Genomic DNA, 25,290 nt, shown 5'->3' on the forward strand with positions numbered 1-25,290 from the left:
TAAGCCATTTCTTGTAAATAATGTGTTTAAAAGCAAACCAAAAAATACAGTCAAAACCAAGTGATGGTAGTACTTCTTGAACTCTGAATTTTGGTTTTCTTTTGTTCTTTTATTTTCCTGAAGTTAAGTTGTACACTTTGAAAGTAGTCACTTGTTTTGCTGAAGCAGTCATGGCTGGAAATGTAGTGCAAAACTAATTTTGAGATGGGGATTTTAAAGTTTAAGGAAGTTGAGATATGTAGCTGAACGTGATCAGCCAGAGTACATGCAAGACTAAGCCATGGGTGGTTTTGGTCTTCAGAATTTCCTTCTTGTCACTGTTGTCTCCAAGTCACAGGGTGATACTTAGGGAAGCTGGGAAACTGGCATCGACTGTCTGTCTGAACTCTGTAATGATACAGCACTAAAAAATATGCTTAATGCAACAGCTTACCAAGGAAAAACCAGAGACCTGGGTAGGAAGCCAGGCAGTACCACCTGCTACGCAACCCGGAAAGGTGCAGCATTGTCGCAGTTTTCAGGTATTCAAGGGGAAGAACCTTCTGTGCACTGCTTCCTCATCCTCTTTTGAGAGGGGAGTCTGGGCAGAGCCACTGCTGGAGACGGGCAGAGCAAACCTCTGCAGAAGCACAGGCGCAGGAGGGTTGTCTTTATGGCCATGGACGAAGGTGTGTAAACGGGAATGGTGGGATCCTCTCAGTACCTCCGTCCTTCTATTTGTCGCTCCCTGGAAAAGCGCGTTCTGGAACTCTGTCGGTATACCATACTTTGGGGATATAGCTTCTGTCGTACTTGCAGGGATATTAAAATTTTTAGCACTGCTGGAGATGAGTAGGCTAAGAGGCAAAAGTAGGTGGGAATGTACAGAATTCATTGGTCAGAAGAATAATGTGGAAGCTGAATTTCTTTGCAGTGCCAAAACTTTGTACCTCATTTGATGATCTTTGCCATCTGCCACATGTTAGTATGTAAACATGTGAGAGCAAGGGCAGGCTGTAATTGGGAGGGTTATCAAGATTTCACCGGTCTGCTTCACTTTGACTCAACCTCTCCACTGTCTGTGTGTGTCTCGTAACTCCTTGGAACTCCTGGGGATTTTTGTCTTTGAGGGTTGCAGTGGGTTTAAACAAGCTTCTAATCAGGAGACCTCTCGCTACTGTGCATTTGTAGTCGGTGACTAAGCCTGGGCTTGCAGTTGGTTGAGCATTTAATGTGGCTGCTCATGTGCCGGGAGGTGAGCCTGTGCCCAGGCGCTCGCTGGGCTGGCTCAGCCGGAGGTGACCCCAGTGGAAACCACCAGTGCTGTGCTTGGGAAAAATCCATGGTAATACTATAGCCTGAGCGGTAATTTGCCAGGCTTCAGCTGTTTTAAATCTTAATTCTCACTTCATTTCTGGTAAGATAGAAATCCTTGCTATAAAGTGAAGCACTCTTTCTCTAGTCCAGCTTTCCTTATTGAATGAATTGTAACACAAATGCAATGACAGTGGGTGCTGCTATCCTAAGTGACTTGCATGAGCTATTTGCGTTATAGTCAATATAAGCCATGATTACAAGATGAACTTGATTACTACTTACTTTTGAATATGCACTTCCTTTAGGCATGGCTACTGGTTATTAGATTTTATTCTCACTTGTATAGTAGTGATAGGAACATGCAGAAATAATGTGTTTCGATCACAACACTGCTGAAGAATGAACAAATGTTTTTGAACAAAATTATTTAGGTTCTGTGCACCATATAATGGGTTCAGGCTTCTTGCATGTGGTTGGATTGGCTGTTAGTTTACAGTGGATGTGTTGCAAGAATCGCTTTTACCTTTAACTCACACGGTCTCCTTACAGAGCTCTGTGACCACCAGTGGATTGCTTGCTAAAGAGGAACTATGCCGTTCGAGTAGCTGCTCATGGAAATCCATTCAGTGCACATGAGAGCAGATGGTGGCAAGCAACTGAGTTACCTTTTGTCAGTCAAGTGATTTTCCTATGGCAGGTGTATTTTCCCTCCCCATTGCAAACGCTGGGGAAAGTGGCTGGAGTTCCGAACAGCTGGAGGTGGCCTATATTATCAGACAGCTTTTCATAACCACAGTGATCTGTCTGGGAAACTCAACATGTGGGCTGCACAACGATAAAACACCCAGGCAGGGTAAACGGTCCTTGTGATGGAGTGTTTGCAGCGTGGGACTGGGTTTAGGAGCTATTTCTGTGGCAATTGTAATTCACTGTTAACGGTGCAATAAGTAATAAAGTTATTTCTGTAACTGAACAACTTGCCTAATTCAGTTTATTCAAGGAATGTTTGGAAATAAAAGCTTAAATGAGAGAATTTCCTTGCACATTGTAAGCGTTTAGACAGATTGTTTTAGATCATAGTAAGAAAGCACTATTTTGTGTTTTGTCACTTGAATTTGTGTTAGTTTACTCTTTCCTGTCTAGGAGCTCTGGACACAAGCTGTTTTACATCAGTTAAGTCTGTCATTTGGACTAAAGACTAGGTCATGCTCAGACCTTAGACTATAGGGTTTAGGCAGTTTTTTTCTTGTGTTGAAAGTGTTTATAATTTTCAGGAAACTCTGAAAATGTTAATTCTTCATTTTCTGTTGGTTTATTTTGATCCATTCTGAATTGGCCAATTAGTTCTGTCCTGGCCTGGGAAGTGTAGGCATTTATTTGTTTTCACATACGTATTTCGAATCAGCAGTGATTAAAACACTTCCATTGAAAGTGCTGTGTACTAATAAAAGCACTCCTCTCAATCAAACAAAACTTCAGAGGACCAAAATGTGGTTATTTCTGGAAGTGCTGGTTCAAGCGATGTTCTCAAGGTCATCAAGGGTTCTGCTGCTGAGCTGTGATGTGCTGCAGGTGTTCTGGCTCTATGGCCAGTACCTTGACTACCCTTCTTGTAAATTCAGGTGCTTTGTCTGCCAGGTTCACTTATGTGCAAGTGGTTACTCTGTTGTGCAAAAGATGGATCTTTTGGGTCTTGAAAAATCAGTGGTGAGAGGAATTCACAGTCTAGTTTTGTGCAGAGGGACAACGGTGAATGAGGAAATTTTTTTGAGAAAAAGCTAGAACAAAAAGCAAAGCTAGAGCTGAAAGCAAAGAGAAAGTAAACATGACTCTTGTGGCCTTCCACTCCATTTAACTGTCTGAAACACCGTGGTATCTGCCTGCAGCCCACTGAATACAAAATTAGTGTGATGCGTATGAACCCACAGCGACGGTGCTTATAACATAGATTATGAAGTATATGACAAGTGATAGGGTTTGGGGATACCTCTGACTGTAAAGGTTTTTAGAGTTAAGTTTAAATTAATGTTAACAGAAGAGAGTCTTCAGAAACTGGTTAAAACCTTAAAAATCAAACCATGGTCCATATTAGTTGACTGAGAAGGCATGTCAGCCTTTCTTAGCCTGGTCATTGAATGGCGAGCAGCGGAGGCTTGTGGAATGTCAGGCAGAGTACTAGAGAGATTCTCAAAGCCATTCTAGTAAAATCTGAACTTGTCTGGAAACCACCACATTGTTAACTTCTATCACTTTGAAAAAAAGTTGAGTTCTAGCATGCTGTAGAATATAAATTGCTTTCTTGGAAGATTTTCAAAAAGGATATGGCAGTAGTGTTTCTTTGGTGTTTGGTATAGTATATTTGACAGTAAACCACATCATCTCATGAACCTGATCAAATTTAATCTTAGATTAAGGCCACCGTACAAGTACATAAAATGTACGTTCATCTTTTAAGTCCTTTGCTTTGATGGATTTTTTTTTTTGGAGAGTTGAGAGCCAAACCATGCATCTGTTTATTAAAATACTTCCTGAGCATCCTGTAACATAGCAAAAGACTATTCCTGGAAATAATTTATATGGCTAGTAGCACTTGAGTACAGCATTATATTGAAGTAGGCAAGATTAAGTAAATTTGTGCTAACCCTTTATGATTTTTGCACTGTTTATTGCTCCATAATGTTTTAATACAATATTATTATTATATATAGGTAAAGTGACTGGGAATATTTGAGTTTATTTGTGTGGTTTGGTTGTGTGTGTATGTATGTATGTGTACACATTTGTGTATACACAATAAATACAGATCCTCATGTGTTGTTTGTAATCTGTGCAGGGTACCTTTGTGCATGTTCAAGCTGCAGAAGCCGTGACTGTTCCAATAATGAACCATTTCCCTACAAGAGAACAACAAATTTTGGCACTGCAAACCACAGGTGAATTTGATGTCCTTGTTATAGGTGGAGGAGCAACAGGATGTGGCTGTGCTTTAGATGCAGTCACTAGAGGTAAGGCTTGAAAATTTAATTGCATTCTTATTCTTGGATTACATGGTTTATAATAAGTTTATCAGGTTGGCTTTTCAAAAGTACTTGAAGATAGAGGTGTACTCTAAATGCCTGGTTATAAAACTCCTTCTATTTTCAGAAGCTAAAATGAACTTGAAGAAAAAATTGCCATTGTGTTTTGTTGTTTCAGCAGAGTCTTTATTGTCTAGGTGCTTGTATGCAGTTTTCTACCATAAACCTTTTTGCTGGATGATCTTGGATGGACTTCTTATTCTCTGTTGCTCCTTATTTAGTGGGTTTGTCTGTAGTCATGTTTCAGTTGTTTGTGCAGGAGAATATTGGCAGCAAAGAGAAGACAAGACTTTTACAGCACTTTTAGCAACTGTTTTGAAAGGGCCACGTGTGAATTCTGGATGAGGCACAGTGGCTCTCCAGCTTGTAACTCGAGATCCCTGCAACTTCTAATGCATTGTAGCTGCAGTTGTAGTATATTGCAGGTTTGGAGAAGCCTGTTTGAATTTTCAGTGAAAGGTACTAGCACCACTCAGCTTGAGGGTGCATAAAGTAGATCTGTACTTCTGTTTCCCCTCTTTTGGGGGATTAGCTGTGTAACCGGTTTAAGAAGCTACTAGACGCAGCAGAATTGATGTTAACTTTATGCAAAGCTTTAACTTAGGGAATGCTCAAGGTAAAATGAGTTTAAGCTAATGCTTTTTACCTGACTTCTGCAGGAGGATGAGAATCTGTGTGGTGACAGTCAGTTTTGCTCAGTAGATGTGCAGTTGTTGCCCAATAGCTCGTGCAGTTGGTCAGACATGGGAAGAGCTCTGTTCAGGCGTTGAAAAAGCAGGACACTAATGCCCACTCTGTGTCATCCACCTTACACAGAAACTTTGAAATTGGCCACCAGGTTCAATCAAATTTGAGAGCTTTCAGAGAGAGTAAGTCATTGCACAAATTTAATGAAAATAGACCTTCAGATGCAGAGATGAGAATGCTTTGGTACTGTTCCTGTGGGAGATGATGTAGCATGAACTTTTATTCTATTGAAATGCGGTATTCCCCCAGAATATCATATTTTAATCCAAAAAGCTATATGAAAGATTGGTGAGAAAAGCTTGTTTTGCAATGTGTACTGTCAGTTGTTGTTTTCCATACAGTCAGCCAGTGAGAGAGAGAACGTGTCTTCCTTTGTTTCTGTGTTTGTAGACCTTTTTTCTGGTTTTGGAACTAAAATGGAAAAAAAAAAGGTGAAACATGGTAGGCAGCCATAAAGTTCTTCTGTAGGTTCTTTAACCTCTAGATATACCTCGGAAATAAAAGACAAAACATGACTCCAGGAGTGTTTTTTTAGTTTGGTTTGGAAAATACTTGCCCAGAGGGTGTGATAATTTTGAAACAGATAAAGCGGTAAGATCTGCGCCATTGGTAGATACATACAGACTCATACCTGGTTATTATTTTTTTTTCGTATGTGTTATTAAATATAACTTGGGATCTTTTCGCTTCTGCCTTTGCTATATTGTGGTAGAAAATGCAGTTGTAAAGCATACAGAAATTATTATAGTTAATCTATGTTTATCCTTTTACTGGATATTCTGATTATATCAGTAGATTTCTGAAGTGTGAAATATTCCTAGGCATTTGGTTAATGAATTGTGTATTGTTGCTGTTCATTCATGGAACTTGCTCTTTTATTATGTTTGCTTCACTTAACAACAAATTTTGCTTTTCATGTGTTTGATACATCTTCACCAAATTATTTCTGATTGTATCCATTAATCTTCAGTCACATTTGACAAAAATAAATTACTCTGATCTTTGGAAGTTACCAGTAATAATTAGATTTTTTTTTTTTAAGGACATAAAAAGTTTTGGGAGAGCAACAGATGTTAAAATGTGTGTTCACCAACCAGTAGCATAAAGCACCCTGCAAAGAGGGTGAAGGCAAGACCCAAGGGATAACTTCTAATGCAGATGATGCTCTTCTTGGGTATGCGTCGTCATGTTGTTGCTGTTGGTTTTGGTACAGTGTCACTCACTCTTTTCCTTGCCTACCTAATTCTGCCAGTGATGGAGGGGGTCTGTTCTGCTAACTTGGGTAACACAGGTTGTCTTTCCACATACATTTTAAGTGAAAGACTGCCTTATGCTTGTCCTATGGTGCTTATCTTGGTTGGGTTTACTTATGCTGGATGTTGGAAGTTGTTGTTGGTTGTGTTGTAGGTATTAGGTATGTGCCAAAGGATGTTGCCTGTATCTTACCATTCTAAGGCATCTGCTAATCATCTGTTTCCTGCAACTCTTCCCTTATCCTAACTTCCATCACATAACTCGATGTCAATCTCCTTCATGAAGAAGATGCCAGCACTTGCCTGTACAAGGGACGTAGTGTCAACAGTATTTGGGTATATGGTTTTGTAGCAATTCACACAAAGCAGAGTGCCTTTACCTATGGAATGCTTTTTCCTGGCCTTCAGGGTAACTGGGAACACAACTTGTGTAAAAAAACCCCACGTGCTAACCTCATTCCAAGTGTTTGGTAGAGTAAGCATTATGATGTTCAGTTATAAAGCAGTTTGTGTTCTGGACTTGTGTGAACATCTGTGAACCATGTGGTTATTCCTTCCTTGTGCTGGTCAAACTGTTGGTGCCTGCCAGCATCAGGGAACATGTGTGCGCATTTCTGAGTCAACTCCTTTCTGAAGTAATTAGTGGTATCTTCTAACGAATGTTTTGCGTATGTGTGCCCTTGGCTTATGTAATGTAAAAGGAGGATGTCTGTGCTGTATGAGCACTGTAGTGCTCTGCATAGTGAACTGGAGATGAACTTCCTTTTTCACTTTGCTACGCTTCCAGGTAACCTACAATATTTTGTATTAAGCCTCATCAAACCTATTTCATGTATATGGCAGAATTCTGTATACGTGTGCATCATGTTCTCCGGTGAGCTGTCCCTGAGTGGTGAGCATGCACATGGCTGGCTCTCCTTTAGTTTTGGGTACCTCGTAAGCAGAGAAAGATGCCAGTTGTCTGCCTCTCTGGTATGCTGTTCAAATCATTAGTGTGATAGATTTAGAGCTCTCTGCTGCAAAGAGTTAAAAGTATTCATGAAAATATTCTGTTCTTGCCATGAATACGAACTATGATTTGCTTGAGGGAGCATGGCCCCTATAATGTACTGTAATGCCTTTCTATTGTGAAATATCCAGGTTTTAATGTGCTTCTGTTTAAGTTCTGTTTTGACTTTTCCCTTAGGAAGGAAGCTAAAATTTTTCATTACAATATAGACAGTGCACTACACTTTGAATACAAATTTATCCATGTACAGAGTAATTTTTCTTGTGATTGTCTCTACCCTAGAGAAGTGTCTTTAATGAATTACATACAAATTGTGTAATTTAAGAAGTTAATTTGGTTTTCTGGTAACACAGGACTAAAAACAGCCCTTCTGGAAAGAGGTGATTTCTCATCAGGGACCAGCAGCAGGAGTACTAAATTGATCCATGGTGGAGTGAGATATCTTCAGAAGGCCATCATGAAGTTGGATTTTGAGCAGGTAATTGTTTATGCTGGTTGTTAAGCAAAAATTGCTAGTAGACACTTCCCCTATCCCAATTATATCCAAGTCTCCTTTTTATTTTTTCAATACTTGACTGTTGTATTTCAAAGCTGCTGTACATAGAAAAAGCGTCTTCTCCCTTTGAGCTTTCTAGGATATGGAAATCAGTGCTCCTGCCTTTTGCTAAATTGTTGTATGGGCAATACAATTGCCATACTTTATAGACTGTGTATGTTCTGGGGAAGGAAGGCAGAGACAGGGCTGATTTCAGAATAAAAAGAGCTTCCTACCAGTCATGAACCGAATTTGGAGGAGTGAGTGGTTGTCCTGTGTATTGTAGAATGAGGAAAGAAAATATGGTAAATGAGTGATTATATAGAAATGCTTTCATGTATTTTTGTGTCGGAGGAAGCTGATACTCTTGTTTTGTGAAATTGATTTGTCTTCTCATTGCAACCTCTCCAACTTCAAGTATATTTCAATGGTTGTAATACTGCTGTAGAAATGGTGACTTCTCAGGGAAAAATATGTAAAACTTGTAGTTATCCAGCTACAGAAATCAAGCTTTTTTTGCCAAAGAACAACTTCATATTGATTCATATTGATGGATTTGGAGAAGAACACGTCTACATTTGCAGCTCAGAGTTAGTATGGGATTTAATTGTGGGAACTGGCACAGAAGGTATACTGTGGGATGAGTTCTAAACTTCAAGTGCCTCCTGCCCATAGTTAGGATTATTGCGCTTTACACTCAAATTAAAAATTATTCTGCTGACCTGCCAAAATGAAACTAGCAAAACCTCATTTTCTTGGGAAATGTTTTCCTTAACTTTTGTATTTTTCAGCAAATCTTTGTGTGTTTCTGAAAGAATAGTAAAAGTTATGCAAGATATTTGCTTTGATAAACCATTTCTTATTAAATGTTGCACATGGAGACAAAATTGAGTAACGTGGGATCCGCATGTACACTTCTGTTTTTCAGTACAAGATGGTGAAAGAAGCACTTGAGGAGCGTGCAAATCTGCTTGAAATTGCTCCTCACCTCTCGGCTCCTTTGCCAATAATGCTGCCTGTTTACAAGTAAGCTTTGCTATAGTATCTCTCCTTTAGCGTTGTTCTTGACAAGCAAGCTGTTTCCCTGGAGAGTTTGCAGGTGCCTTTTTCCAAGCATGTCATTAAACCTGTCATAAGCTTTGTCCTCCAGCAGGTGAGATGATGTCATATTGTAGGAGCGTGAAATTCTTCTGTGGCACCAACCAGTTATCACTGCTGGCTAGGAGCTCATCATGGACTTCACCAGTTCAGTGCATTTTGACCACCCCAATAGCGGGGAGGAGGGGAGTTTGCAGCTGGAATGAACTCTCATTCCCAGCACATTATTTGATATTCTTTTCACTACGTCCATGTCTTCAACATGCTATCATGGTGTTCTTAGCAATGTGACATTTAGTCCATGCAACCATCCCTGTTCAGTGCAGTAATTCAGTGCACTTGCCTTTCACAGCACATGACAGTTTAGTGCTGATGCTTCTCATCTAAGAAAGAGACTTTAAGTGATTTGGAACAGTTTCTCACTGTAACAGGCTACTTAGAGCAGATCTTAATGTATGGCTTTATTCCTGTCTTAGTAGAAGGGGCTTGTAATAGGTGGAGCTCGTGTAGGTCAGCGGCCAGCTGCATTTATTTGGTCCTGTTTGTGCAGGAGGCATTAGTCAAGGTGTGCATTTGAGGAACCCTTTCAGCTTGCACATGCAGCCTGGCTCTTCCCTTAATACATAGCTTTAATATCTCACTTTACACTGAAGTAAAAAAGGCAGGTTTGTGATCCTAATTCTAGAATAAATAAAGCCTTGAATCTGCTTGACTAACTGCAGTGAGTAGATCAGTTGAAAACAGTAGCGAACAATAGATAAGTTCTTGTGTATTTGCATTCTGTTGTGATACCATGAACTTATGTGATGGTACAAAGTAAAACTAGTGTAATACTACATGCTGTGTTACTTACCATGTTCTATATTACTATAACATTGTGTGCATACACTTTTGCATTTATTTATTTCACTTCCTGGGGATTTTTTTTTTCTTGCAGATGGTGGCAGTTGCCATACTACTGGCTTGGAATAAAACTTTATGACCTCGTGGCAGGAAGTCAGTGTCTGAGAAGCAGTTATGTCCTTAGCAAGTCAAGAGCCTTGGAGCTCTTTCCAATGCTACGCAAAGATGAGCTTGTTGGAGCTATTGTCTACTACGATGGTATGTTGCCTTTCTGTGTTTTCATTATTATGTGGTGCTGTGTTTTGAGTTGGGGAGAAACACAAGTATGCAATTATAGGTCATGTACATAGACTTTCTAAAGGGAAGAACAACAACTTGGAAGTATTTAGCTTGCCTCTTAAGCATTAATTTGGTAGCTAAGTTGCGTTTTTCACAACAGTAACTTACTGGACATAGGAGAGAATATATTAGTTTTCTTGGCTAGTAGGTATAGTGATACGTGAAAGCGTTCTAATGTTCTGGTGATTCCCTACAACTTTCCAGCCGTGCGTGTTTTTGCTATATACTTCCTTCGACTGAACACTTCTGAGGTATTGTAAGTCAAGAAAATGTGATCATTCTGGTAATGTTAAATGGTTTGCTGTAGCACTTTGACTATGCAAATAACTTAAGACCTATCTAGCTGATCTGGCTGCTGGTTGTGGTTCTTGCACTGGGTTGGATGAGGCCTGGATCAATTACTTGTTGTATCACCAGTAAAATCGGTTGCTCTGCAAAGACAGCGTTCATTGTAATTATAATCAGATACTAGAGACTGATATAAGATATGAATGGTTTTGTTAAAACCCCTTTAAATAAAGGCTTATAAATTCATGAGAGGAAATACGCCTCCAGCACAAGTTATTTAATCTATTATATCAGCTAGTTTTAGGTATGTTTGTGTATAACGCTTACACAAATTCAGTGTCTGAGTGGGAGAAAATAAAGATGCTTTCTGCAAGTCTTCTGATGTTCATTCAAAATAAAATGATGATTTAATAGAACTCATTGCAGTCATCTAGAAATAGCAATTTTCATGTTCAAAAGTGTTCATGTGTATTCATGTTAGGAAAGAGCGTCACTCTTGTTTGTAATGCAAGAATGGATAAGCCTTTTTGCCTTGTTCTGTGAAATAAGTCTGGTAATAAGTCTCTAACATAGCTGTACAGCAACAGGTGCGTGCTGCAGTGGGTCTGCCAAGCAAAGGATTTAACTCTGTCCCTTCAGACTCTACAGATACACAAGGCAGTCTGAAGCAGAATTGGTGAAGGTTTAGTTGGCTTACTTGACACAAAATTTGCTTGTCCAGAACATTAGTGCTCATGTTGATGTGCAGGTGCCTTGAGCTTTATCCAAACTGCTGTATCTCAGTACTTTCTAATGTCATGCAAGTCCCATCCCCAAACAGTATTTAAAAAATACTGAACTTGTACAAAATCTAAGTGCTGGAAAGTTCACTGCTTAAGCTGGAGTTCCAGGGTGTACTGTCATAATGGCTTTCTTGATCCACCTGGTTATGTTGGCAGACCTGGAAGATGTGATACCTTTTCTTTGCGGCAGAGTTGTACGCTGTTTCACAATGTGGTTTCAATTAGATTGGTATTCCTCCTTCTCCAGCCCCCTTCCACTTCCCTTCCAAGACTGAAAGTTTGGTAAAACTTTCTTGGTAATGGGGCCAGCTAGGTAATACCAAAATGTCAAATATGTTCAGGATAGGGCAAAAAGCCGTAGATTCTTTGCAGGCTTGGAGGAGCCCTCCAAAGAATAAATAGCTTAAATACTGATTTACTTCAGTAGTGGTGCAGTTCTAGTTAGTTTTTACCTGAAGATGTAGTTTCTGACCTTTTGGCAGCCAGAAAGGTCTTCACACAAAATTGATTGTAAAGGTAGTTCTTTTCCCTTTTTAGAACTGCATTTACCCTATTCATCAGCTTATCAATAGGGGCTTTTGTACTGGGAAGAAGTAGGAGGGACTCTCAGAACACACTGGAGTTAGTATTTATGAGGCTTCTGGCAAAAGCATATGTTGATAATTGCAGGTTGCTCATACAGAGCCCACAGAACGACAAAAAAACCCTGTATATATATGTGCAGGAATATATATGTGTAGGTTCTTACTTGGGGATAGGGTAAGATTTAAAGGATGGACTTGATTTTTACTTATTTCTGATGGAGACTGCATCTTTTCTATCTTATTTTTAAGGTCTGGAGGAAATAAGAGGTTATTTAGAAGCAAATTTGTTGTGGGATTATGTGGTATTTTTGTATACTGTAACAAGAGCTGCTGTAAATAGCATGCATAGAAGTAATTCAGATTTATTTTTTCATTATCATAAGCTATCCCTTAGACTGTTTTAAGGGATCCCAGGAGCATACAAGAACGACGAAGTGGTTCTCTTAACTGTAATTACACTTCTCATAAGAGCACTATAACTTGAAATCTATTTATAATCTATTGAAGTTTTTCTGATTAAATAAATAGTTTGGATGTATCATAGCTATTTACTACTCCAGCATTCCAAAGATACACATTTACAAGATAGCCTTAACATTAGTTTTCAGATTTCTTGGATGAGTAATTATTTTAAACAGTGTTACAATAAATCTAAAAATTCAGCATGAAGATAACCATGTGGAGTTTTAGTGGAAAACATCTGTGTAGCAATACAGTGCAGAACTCTGGATGACTGAGAGATGTCTCTGATGGTTTTGTTGACTTCCCAAGCAATAAGAGACAAACCTGCACTCTGCATATTGGACACAAAGAAGTGTAAAAAAAAAAAAAGAGAAAGAAAAAGGAAACGTACAGGATTATTGAAGAACAGTTTAAAGAGAAAGAGGATTGTGTAATTGTTCTGTTTATTCATACAAATCTCAATAAAGTCAGGTAGCTGACAGAGCATCTTAACAGTTCTCCTTCAGAGGAATAGCTGCAATGCTAGCAGGACTCTTGGACTAATTTGATGAGAGATATCGAAAATAGACTTTTAAGTTTTGCTGCCAGTGAAGCTACTTATTCATGCCAGTATATCTGGCCTTATTTTGCTTTCCTTGTAAGAGTACAGCTTGGTTATCCACATTTTTAGTGCGGAATTTAAAGAAACGGTGTTTTGCAGTGAAAAAATTAAAGAAATTCTCAAAGCTCCACTAAACCTCATTTTCCTAGAAGGCTAAAGTAGTTCTGAAGGAAAGTATCAAATTTGTGAGTTCATAATGTACATTTGGGTTCTTTGAGGCTGTACCTAATCCAGAATAAAAACTTTCCAGCTACAATGTTAAATCAATTCTTAACATGCTACATTTCAGAACTAAATTTTATCTGCAGTGACTTCTCTGTAGGTCAGCCTGTGGCCCATGGTGTATGTGTACTCATGCTGTGTTGTAACATGTTATTTTATTGTGATCAATTAACTGTGTTCTGTCCACAGTGAATTTGTTTTAAGTCATAATGTTTCAGCAAGCACCGTTTAATATTATACCTTCATGCCCTGAATTTGGAGACATGGAGGACAAAAGGGAAAGGGAATTGAACTTAAATCCTCCTTAAAGAGGAGAAAGGGATGATAAGATCAAATTGAACTCCTTTTAGTTCTTTCAGAAGGATTAGTCATAAAATAAAGCCACTAAATAATGACAAAATTTTATATATATATATGTGTGTGTGTATCTGTACCTGTCTTAAAGTAGGTCATATCTGTGTCTTCTCTGTCCATCCTTTCTCTGTCTTCCCTAAATAATGAATAAATAAATTGGCCTTTTAAGAATGGTGTGTCTTAACTGACTGTGTATGTGCAGTTGAATGTAGATTTATCTTTTTTTCTTGCCTATTTCTATCATACTTTCCCTGTATCTGTAGTTGTTAACAGCACCTACTAGCAGCGTCTTGCTGTCTGGCATGTTGATCACCACCACCAAAGGGAAGAATTAAAAAAGTAACCTACATAATGAATGGTTTTGTTTGATAAAACCACCTGTCCAGTTGTGACTTTTTGGTGACAATGTTCTTCTGCAGAGGAAAGATCGGGAAAGCTTTTTGTTTTGTTTTGTAATTGTTGATCAAACTAGTGGCATGTCAAATAATAATGTTGCTGTGGTTGTCTTAATTACATTTTTAAAATTGTTTTGGTTTTTTTTGGGGGGGTGGGGGTGGGTGGGAGGGAAAAGTACATTATAAATGTTTGAAGTACCAGCAACAGCAAATCACAGACTTTACCAGAGGCTATTCTTGCTCTGTCTCGGCATCAGGAAACTAAAGCATATGTTGGATGTTAGCCTGGGTGTACACAATGTGTCCTATTTATTCAAGGTTTTCTTTGAAGCCACAACTTACAAGTTTGTTTCTTAGGGGTACATGTCAGACTTCATTTAGCATTTGTTGGTATTAGGATACTCCTGAATAGCAAAAAGGCAACATTTTGGGGGAAGAACGTGGCTGCTATCTGAGCAGTGATCTGTCAGTTCCACTTACGTAGCTCAAGGAAGACTGGAGAAGAGGCACTATGGCGATGCTGGGCTGAGATCTCAAGATCATAGGCAGAATTATTTTAAAGCACTTTAAATGGAAGAATTAATCTCCATTTAAATTATATATAGTTCATTATGTTAAGAACTAGGAAAAACATTAAAGCAGAGGTCCAGCTGGCCAGAATATTTCAATTTAAAGTGTTTAGAAATTCTAAGTGGCACAATTATTTTTAGGATGCATTATTTTTCTATCTCCAGGTGCTTGCAGACCTCTTTGTTAACATATTTTTGCCTTGCAAGATGAGCCTTTAGGTGTGTAAGGAAAACTTGTGTTCTGGAATCAGTCCTGAATTTAAGATTTTTGGGCTTTGTTGACCCTGCTCTTTGAATTTACTGCTATTTTCTGAAAGCACGAATTAACATATACCACTTGTGTGACTGTGTTGTCACATCAGGGTATTTGATTGCTTAATGTCTTGTTCTATGAATTTCCAGTATATTTGCTGGAATGTAAGTAATTTTTGTTTATTTTTTGTATATATTCTCTCCTGAAATATTTTAATATGGAGGTTATTTAAAGGTAGAAAAGGAAGCTTTGGCAGAGGATTTAGCTTTCCTTGTTTACAGCAAACCCCATGAGAAATCCTTCCCAGGCACACATGCACACACACAGACGGACATACACACAAAAATCAATGCAAAAGAGTAGGGCATTCATTAAGCTGTCAAAAATGGAATAAATGCTTTTTTTTTATTTGGGCTCTTGTAGCTATTTTTCCTAGTGTTTGAGTGTGTCCTGAATTATGAAATGTTATAGCTTTATAATTCATATTTGACAAATTAATATTTTGCGAATGTTGAGCTGTAATAGGGGTATTACCCTATTACAGATGCAGACAAGTGTATGACTTTTTTTCCCTCCCTGGATATAAAAACTCTTTGACAGTTTGTCACTAAAAATACTTTCTATAGGTGAAATACACGGCTAACCATATTTCTTGGTATTTCAAAACTGAAGCTGGATGAATGAGAGAAGCCTTGCAGGCACACTAACCGTAGGTATAACCTGGGAAATACTATGCGTATTCTCCATATCCCGTTGCTTTCAAATACATTTTGTCCCATGTTCTATATAATAGAGTTGTATGTAAAATCCTGAAGAAAACCGGCAGCCTGCTATGAGAGGGCTCGTAAAGGTAACGCTGGCTTCCTCTAGTGGAATGCATGTAAAATGGAATGCAGGTCTCCAGCTGAAGCGATGGAAGTGGTAGGATTTTTTTCTTGCCAGCACTAGTATGAACACTAGTGGGGATCCGTTATAAACGGTGCTTCCCAACTCTCTGGTAGAATCCGTTGGGTCTCTGCTGGCTTGTAATGTTTCTCAGTGCACGGTGACTCAAGTCATACTGTGCTTTATCCGTCAGAGCTTTTTTATTGTTTTCAAAAGGGATAAAATCAATAGCCTAAAATGGCTTGCATCTTTAACCCAGTTTTGCCTCTGTCAACGGGTGCAGCCACATGAACGTCCCTGCAGGAGCAGCCGTTTGCCCCGAACAAAAGGGACCGTGCATCCGCAGCACTCTTCTTCCTTTTGCTGGAGGCATCCTTCCCAAAAGCATGCAGATGATAACTGCATCTCCTGCTGTACCTGTAACAATTTAATTGTGTAAGTCAGCCCAGTCAAGCATCCCCAGCTCATGACTGGGAGACATGAAATTCATTGTCATTATTGTCCCTGTCATTTTGGATCATTATATCCTGCTGCAGAATTTTCCTCACTCCAGTGCTTTCTTACCTCCAGGAAGCAGGGATTATGGCTGAGGTTGGGGTGGGGGCAGGACTGTGAACTACATTTACCTCAGGGGAGCCACAGATTAAATTGGCTTTGCTCTCTGACTTGCTGGATTCGTCTGTTTGTACGCTCTGGGTTTAAGGTTGGAAATGATGAATATTCTAGTGAATTCTGTGCCCCTCTCTTTTCTTTTTTTTAATGCTCATATAAGCAAAGGATGGGTTTTGTGTCCCTTAAGAAGAGAACGGGGAATAATTCTTCAGATCATGTTACCTAAAAGATTTAAGATTATTCCTGAGCAAAATGACATTATTTGCACATTGTGCCACAAACATCTGAGCGTTCCCCAGTGTGTCGTGGCTTTTAGGGGAAAGACTCCATTGAAGCATGTAACTCTGCTGTAATTTATATGTGTGCATTTTATGTGAACTTAATGGTCGGTCATTAGTTAATATGTACACGGTTCCGTATTGTAGGTATCGTTATATGTATGTTGAAGGAAAACAGATTATGGGATGCCTGTACGTCTTGCTGCTTCTTCCCCTGCTCTGGTGGCTGTCCCTGTGTCAGCATAATGGGTCCAGAGCAACCCTGGTCCTCGGGAGGGGCTGGGGACGTGCATGTTGCTCATCTTCCTCGCCACGCTCCTCCGCTCCCATCAGCAGAGTTCACCTCGCCCAGCCTGTTCCTGTATCCATTCGCGCGCTGGGTTTCTCTAGGTTCAGGGGAGAATTGTCTGATCAGGCAGCGGCATTTGAACAGATGGGGTGGATCCCTCCCCCCGTGGCAGCTCTGCCTGCTCTCCGCTTGGTGCAGGAGATCCCTTCCAGCTGGCACCTGCCTGCCTGTCCCGGGCACTTGCAGCGTGCCACGTCCCTGCCCTTGGCGGCTTCACTGCCTCTGCCCAGCTCTGGCACAGCACTCTGGCCCTCCCGTGACTTCTTGCTCCCTGGCTGGTCCCCCCCACCCCTGGCCGGTCTCATGTGTGTCCCACCTGCTGAACACAGCATGTGATAGCTGACAAACCGATCGCTGCTTTGTTTAGGCTTAAAAAATAGCTACTGCGGTGTGCAAAGCAAACTTTGCCTCAAAGTTAAGTTTGCCCCAAATTTAGGCTGTTAACGTGAGCGCTGGGAGTACTAGTCAGCTCTTGTGCCATGCGGGTATGCAGTGAGCTCTGTTGACATCATCACGTTTCTTTCTGGCACGGTGGCATGGCCGCAGCAGAACTGCTGTGACAGTTGTGCACGGTGACATTTTAGCGTGGTTTCCGTAAACTGACAGTGACAATGTTTAGTTTCATTTTAACACTGTGCTTTTACTTACACTGACATTGCAATATGATTGTAGTGACAAGTTGAAGGCTGATACAAAAGAAGTGGGAAACAACATAATTATAAAGCAGTAGCACAGAACAGTAATTCCAAATTTTGTCTCTCACTTGATGTGCCTGGATATTGCAGCTTATTTTTGTATTCTGATATCTTAGTTTCCGTACAAGTTTTAGCTTCTGTACTGTAACTTGGCAGTAGACTTGATTAGACAGACATTCTCAGGGTGTTGTGGTTTTTAGTTTTTGTTTTGTTTTTTTGTTGTTGTTGTTTTTTTTTAAAAAAGCTTTTATGGACTTCCAGTCTCTTGCTTGTGTTACTCATTTGTTTATAATTCTGTATGTAAGTTGGAATGTATCATACTTTCATTTCCTAATCTTCATTGTGATCTTGCTTGTTTTTATCCATACACGCAATTTGTTTGGTCATAGGTTCCTTCATTCCTTTAATCTTGGTTGATGAATATAATCTTGACTTTCTTAAGTTCCCTAAGCTTGTCTTGTAAAATAGTGGTTACATTGCACCTTGGGTGGTCTCTGCAGTGTGCTCTCAAGCTGTGTGTGTTAAGGTTTGATAAATGTAGCTGTTACTGGTAAATGGGCATTAGTTCTTTCAGACCCTTGAGGAGCAGAACCTAGAAGTCAGATGCTGATGGTTACCTCTTCACCTCTATGGCTCGGAGGAAAAGGGAAGTTTATTTCTTGTGGCCTAAGATGGTGCTAAATGGAGGAAGCAGAAATTATTTAAAATGACTGCTACTGGATTATTTAAACTTGATGTGTCAAATCTGAGCTTGAATGTTACCATAAATTTACCTGTGAGAAGGCTTTCCTTTCCATTAAAGCTCCTACAGAGTGAGGGCTGAAAATACCTGCATCTCAGGGCAGATCTGTAAGACCTAAAATATGTGGGGTGTGTGGTTCTTTCCGGTGCAAAGTGCATATTTAGCTCTGTATCATTCTTCCCACCTGGTTGGGCCATATTTCAGCAGCACGGATATCACTGTGGAAAGCAGAATTCAATTTATACATGATTTGTATGACACTTATTAACAGTCTGGTGTGATATTGCTGTGTTGTTATATGTGGGTGTGATGGAACTGATTTAACTGAGTCAGAAGGCTCTTCCCTCTGAAGCAGTCCAAGAACAAATGTGTGCTTGCTACGTATCCTAGAAAGTCTGTTAGTTTTCAGTGAATTTTTGACTTAAGTTTCATGTGATTCAGAGAGCAAGAAATAGTTCAGGTCTGAGGGCATTTTTAATGACTTGTGACTCACAAGTCAAATTCGATGTTTACCTCTGACCTTACTCTACTTATGTTTGGGGAAAAGAACTTGCTGACTTCTTTCTCAGAGAAGTCTGGAACAATTTTGAGTCACTCCAGCTGATTCATAATGCCTAAACTTGGATGTAACTGATTTCCATATGTACAACAGATGTTGAGTTCCTGTTTTAATGCTTGTAATAAAACTGTTCATGCAATTAAGCACTTATTTAAAAATTAGAGGATAACGGGTAGTCCTGGTAACTTAGTTATCTATAGTAATGTATAATTATCACTCATTAGCCTTAAACTTGGTAGGGTTTTGGTAAAGTTTGCATATACACAGCAAGAAAACTTCCATGCACGTGAAATTACTTGACTTTGTGCATTGCTTTTCTTCACTATATGCACGCAATTATCTAGTGCAAGGCTGCTGTGAGAATATAACGTACAGGTACAGAAATATAGTTTTAACATAGCTTTTAGGATATCCGTGCTTTTGGGGACAATGGGTGTCATTGCGGTGATCCAGTAATATCTTTGTCTTGATGCTGAGTGATAGGTTTTTGGGTATGTTCCAAATCCAAGTGACTGCCTCATGAGTTGCAGCTGAGTATTCTAGCTAAGTAAGTGGAGCTCACTGGTGTCAGTAAAGGAGCAACGTACATGCAAGAGATTAATTTGCAAGTATTTATTTTGCCTTTATCCCCTCAGCTTTTTAAAAGAAGACAAAAACCCCACACCTGCTTATTTGTACGGCTGCATTATGTAGGGATATAGAATTGTGACCGTACTGTGGGCCTAGTTGTATCATTCAAGTATTTCTGTTAATGTATTTTTCCTTTCAAAAGAAGCCTGGTAGGTGGTTCTATGGAAGGATCTGCCCTCTTGAATGTTCATTAAGACTGTCATATAGTTTTTTGCATGGCTAATTTCCAACTCTCCATTAAACTTGACCTCCACAGCAATAACTAGATATGCCTAATCAGAAAAGACTGTAAATTGTGGAAAGGTGAGAAGGCTTTCATGTCTGTTGCAGGGACCAGCCTGCTCTTTAAAGCAAGAAGTTTGCAAACCCACATATTACAGCTGTGCCATTGCAGTAGGAGCCAAAGCCATGTTTGTGGCAGTTGCTTACGTGCATTATTTCAAGACTAATTGTCACACAGCAAGTATACTCAGTAGTGAAGTATAAATATAAGTATGTATTTATTTATATATATATATATATTTATATCATTAAAAGTTTATAATGAACAAAAGCTACCCTCTTAGGATTAAAAGAGCTTCCAGCTTTTTAAAAAAAGATACAGTCACTGGCTACTCTGTGCTGTTGATCTTCAACTGAATAGAGTTGCAACAGAGAAAGCAGGAATTGGTGTAAGCATAATAGGTGTCAGAGTGTGACACAGGACAGAATATACTAGAACTACCAGAGTGCCTTATTAATACTGTGGTTTTCACACAACTCTACTGCATCAGTCACAAACAAATTTCTACAGTCTGTGGGCTTTGTTACCACTACTGGCAGTGGCTCAGCATTGATAAAAATAAAATTGAATGTACACTATGTGCACTCTGTGGGAGGATTCTTTTAGTGCCAACGGAAGCATTGTCTGTTCGTCTTTGAAGAAGTACAACATTTGCTACTAAGGAATGAAAATAGAATTTTCCTAAATTACACAAAAAAGAAATTATAAACCAAATGGCATCACTGTTGGTTTCACCATGATGTAGGACACACTTACACAAAATGTCTTTGCACACTAAATGTCTTCAGCAGTATGCCTTCTAAGAATAAGGGATTTTTTAAAGAGGATTCAGTGTTAATTTGGTGAAAGCACTTAGGCCAGCATTTCATTAAAAGCTAGGTTGACTGCCCTTAATACAAATCAAAGTATTACTCCATTGTTACTGTATTACAAGCAGATGACAATAATGAATAATGAGATGGATGATTCTTTCAATTTTTCTTGCTAGAAATAACTAAGGGTTTAAACATCCTCTTATTTTTGAGACCTGTCGTGGGAGAAGTTGTAAAGAAAACTCAGCATGTTCCATCAGTTGGCTCTTGGACGCTTCTTCCAAAGATGCTGAGGTATGACTGCCTTTTGCACCACCATTGAGATGCATCCAGCTGACAACTGACACGCATACTACAAACAAGTGCTTTCAAAACTAGCCCTTGGGCAACAGGACTGAAGCAGCAGTGACCTCTCCAGGGCAGGGTGTTTATGAACATCTGCTGTTGGTGAATGTCATAATTATAATTTCACTATATTGCCTACAGGTTAGTTATGAGATATGCAGGAGCCTACTCATTTATGGAAAAAAGATGCCAAATTAATTTAGCTTAGCCATTCTGTTATAAAATAACTTTCTGACTTACAAAATTTGGGAAAGAAACCCATGTTATCATAGAGGGATTACTGCTGGTAGCAAGGGGGAGTAATTATTTTTGTTGTTTTGCTTTGGAGCACCAGTGGCTGCTGTGAAGGACAATGGATGCAGAGCTGTCCTGAGTAGGTAATTCAGGACCTTCCACAGGAGCTTTTGGTTGCCTTGCTATTTATCACACAACTAGCCTTGAGTGCCCTGGGCATCTTCTGAAAATGGTAATAGTGCTCGTGTCCAGAAAGCTTTATGTGGCTGTTCTGGAGGAAGCTAAGCTTGGAGATGCTTTTATTTTGGGTTTGGAGGATCTGTGGGGAGAATAGTGTTTAACTGGAAAGTCAGAAAGGTTGAGATGCAGAATCTTTGCTTTGCTTCATCTTTCTATTTCTCTCTAGAGCAGAAAGGATCATTTAAGTACCAGGACACATACCAATCTCCTTGAAATAAACATTCCTGATTCCAAACTGGCACACATGTAAATACTGACTGTTGCTTTTAATCAGCAGAAAATATGCTTTGTCAACTGTGAATAGTGCTGTAATAAGAACTGATCTGACTGTGGTACCTTTAGGATGGGGGGCGTGCATGGAAGAACAGCAACTGCTTCTTCAGACTTTGAGAAAAAATGACAGTTGCATACAAGGTGGAGGATCTTAATGTAATTGTCTGGGGGAAAATGTGCACATGTGAGTTGGTGGGTTTAAAAAACACAACCCAACCAAATAGCTGTTCCTGTATAAAAAAACTTTTGTACTGTTACCCCATCTCTACCAAACGCAGTATTATTCTCCACAGATGATAAATTTCTGGGCCAGTAAGTCATTCTTCATTTCTTTCAAATCTAGACCTCTACAGATCTCTGCTGTTTATACTATGAAATACTCTAGGACTCCACACTGTAGACCACATCACTCTGAAGCCAGTGGTTTTTCTAGATGTGTAGTTAATCAGGAACTGGTTATTTCCCAGTCCTCTCCCTGCAAACACATTACATAGGCATTCAGAGTTCTTTTTGGACAGCTGAGAATTGAGTAATAGCAAGGGATTTCTCACATCAGAATAATGAGGGGAAAATGAATGAGAGTTTCAGAGAAGCCTGAAAACGTTTTCTTGAACACAGTGGTCCAAAACCTGAAATGCACCAGACATGCGCTTAGCTCACTGACATTATGAGTGTTAGGAGTTTCAAGAAAATGCTGAGCAGCTCTTGGATTTGGAGCTTAATAAACAATTGTTCCTTAGATGTTTGGGGTTTTTTTTAGAAATTATACCTGTTTCTACGTGATTTATTCTGCTGATTGGCTTCTCTGGATTGCTTTGGGTCTGGCCAAATAAGTCACAAAACTGGGAAGAGGCAAGCTTGCAAAATTTAAACAGTAAGACTTCCTATAGACCAAAACTAATATTGGCTAATGCTGCAAATTGTGCTGCTTTTGTGTGATGAACCCACACCCTGTATTAGCCAGAGATGACCAAGTTGTATCGAGTACCACTTTATGCACAGATGGCAAAAACATATTGATGGAGGATCAAGAAATAGTAAGGAAACCCTCTTGGCCTTGTAGTCCTCCTACAATAAAAAAATAAATCTTACCACACAGACACGGGTACTTCAGGGTTTCATTTATGCATAGACCTCACTTGTTTGAGGGTGGCATTGCTGGTTTGTGACGGGTTTCTTGTCCTGTGAAGCCAAGACTTGCAGTATCCTGTGGGTCAGGTGGTCCCCCAAATCAAGCACCACGATAAAGAGGAGTGTCTTTGGAACACTGCACTTCCAAAAGCCTTCGACTTCAGGCTGGAGGAGCATGGCCTGGATTACTTTAGAATCTGTGCTGTATTCTGCTTTACATAGAAGCAGCTACTGTAATGCAGCTTGTCACTGTTCTTTGTCTTTTTTTCTCCCTCTGTATATGAGATGTACATTCTCTCAACCTTGCACTAAAACGTTAAGGTTTGAGGTAACTGTCGTGAGGTCATTTTATCCATTCCCTGATGCTACTGCAACGTAAATGTTGATGCATTTATTTAATGATTTGCCTGCCACTTCTGACAGATGGTTGTTTAGTCTTATGCATCTTGTGTGATGGAGCATCCCCAACTTTTCTTGACATCTTGCTCAGTTGTTCTGCTGTTCTTTTTTGCAGTTTATTCTGGGCATTGTTTGCTTAGTTGAATTGAAGTTACTATTTGTTTCTTCATCGGTGCTTTATCATGTTACTGTTTCTGTACGCCTCGCATAACTTTTTTTTCTTGTAGTTGAAGACTGATTGCACTGTATGGTCTCGGCTGTGTTAGAATGAGAAGTTTGGGGAGGGGAGGTGGCACCTTTGAGGCCATTGATCCCATCTTTATAACTTTGCCCTTTTAGCTAGGAACAGATTATTTGCGCAGTGGTTTGAGATTGCACAGGCAGAATCAGAAGGACCAAACTTTACATAAACCATTTATACTAAATGTTGGGAATGCTGGCAACATAAATCAACTACAATATCTATTACAAATTTATCACTTTATCAGTATTATCTTTGATAGAAGTGGTCCAAACACGTGGGGAAGTGAACCGTACCTCAGGAAGTTTAGCCCTCTTGTAAATTAATTATTCAGGACACACAGAGCCTGGCCCCTTCAATGTATAGTAATTCTTTCTAGCCAACATCCAGGACTTCTAACTTCAGTGGCAATAATAAATAGCAAAAGTCTCAGGTGAAGCCAGTATTTCAGAGTAATTAATCATCTTCCCCTCGTGGTCCCTCCGCCTCTCTCTTGGTTTTCTTTAACGAGGGAATTTCAGTAATAAATCTTTAATGATATATGTTAAGGATCCTTCATTAATTCTTGTCTACTTATTTCTCTTTTTTTGATGCTTTTATGTTTTATGTTGGGAAGTTAAAATGCATATACAAGAAAAAAAGTTACAGGAAGCTGGTAATTTGGCACAGTCTCTGGAAGGTTGTTTCTTGGATGTTGAATGTTGTGTGGTACACTTGCTAGTAGGAATTGTTGATTAATACTGGTTGGACTGTCAAACGAATGCTTAGATACAGTTACAGAATTACAGCATGATTGCGTAGGAAGAGATAAAGAAAAAAGCGATTTGTCTGCTCCTAATTTGCAGGCGATTGAGTGCTAGTTTTCAGTTTCGTAACATGCAAAGGCTGTGGCGTGTTGTATGGTCTCATAGTCTCAGGTGCTACAGAGGCCCGTGTGGGTAACGCAGCTGGGTGTGTTGCTTCCCGTACAGCGGTCGGATGCTCCAGCACAGCAGAGGGAATGTATCTTTAAATAATTCTCGTTAGATGCGAGCAGCCATCACGCCTATTCAGTGTGACAGGGACAGATGTGACAGATCGGTTCTGACACGCTTCCATACCACAAGTCCATGGCTGGAGGTGACTGGTGTCCTTCCTCTGGTCCCGTCCCCGCTGCAGGACAGCACAACGATGCACGGATGAACCTCGCCATCGCCCTCACTGCTGCCAGGTACGGCGCTGCCACGGCCAATTACGCTGAAGTGCTGCGCTTGCTCAAGACGACAGACCCGGCCAGCGGGAAGGAGCGCGTGTGTGGGGTACGCTGCAGGGACGTCCTAACAGGTGGGTGCCTTCCCAGCAGCGCGGGGACCCAAAGGCAGCCGCCTGCCCACCTTCGCTGGTCGGTCGGCGAGCGGTGCAGCACTGCATGCCCTTCCATCTGCATCACCCTGCTCGGCGGGTGGAAGCAACCTGCGGTGGGTTGTACTGTGCCACAGCTGAATAGAAAGTGCAGCCCTTGAGGAGACCGTACTCTTTTCGTTAGAGAAACACAGAGATAACGAAACAAGAGAGGAGTGGGGAACACTGCTGTTTGTAAATATCAATGAACCGACAAAGGAGCCATCTTCCCAGAGTGCAGTGGCATACCATTAGTGTCAATCATGTTTAACTTCTGTCAGATTTTTCACTCAAATCCTAGTGTTTTGGCAGAGTAGACTAAGCTTTACATCCAAACCCTTCTGTCAAGCAAAGATGATATTGTAAAATGCTACGTGCTGTACAGTAATAATCCCATTTACCGAGTCTACAGGTTGAGACTGAAATCTCTTGTTTGAGAGGCAGATTTCAGCTGAACTTCTCCCACCCAGTCTATCTTCTTCTGCCTTTACAGAT

At 39.9% G+C, this 25,290-nt stretch overlaps 1 protein-coding gene across 2 annotated transcripts in view; it reads left to right on the forward strand.

Moving 5' to 3' along the window:
• The window catches only part of GPD2 (glycerol-3-phosphate dehydrogenase 2), a 64,313-nt gene that overhangs the window by 18,978 nt on the left and 20,045 nt on the right, over window positions 1-25,290 (forward strand). For both annotated transcript variants that reach the window (XM_056349649.1, XM_056349650.1), the window contains exons 3-7: window positions 4,130-4,301; window positions 7,736-7,860; window positions 8,846-8,943; window positions 9,953-10,116; window positions 24,574-24,738. In XM_056349649.1, the coding sequence (XP_056205624.1) occupies window positions 4,130-4,301; window positions 7,736-7,860; window positions 8,846-8,943; window positions 9,953-10,116; window positions 24,574-24,738 (724 nt within the window). The remainder of the gene's footprint in view (window positions 1-4,129; window positions 4,302-7,735; window positions 7,861-8,845; window positions 8,944-9,952; window positions 10,117-24,573; window positions 24,739-25,290) is intronic.

The sequence above is a fragment of the Falco biarmicus genome, chromosome 8 (assembly GCF_023638135.1).
Source record: "Falco biarmicus isolate bFalBia1 chromosome 8, bFalBia1.pri, whole genome shotgun sequence".
Classification (NCBI taxonomy): Eukaryota; Metazoa; Chordata; class Aves; order Falconiformes; family Falconidae; genus Falco; species Falco biarmicus.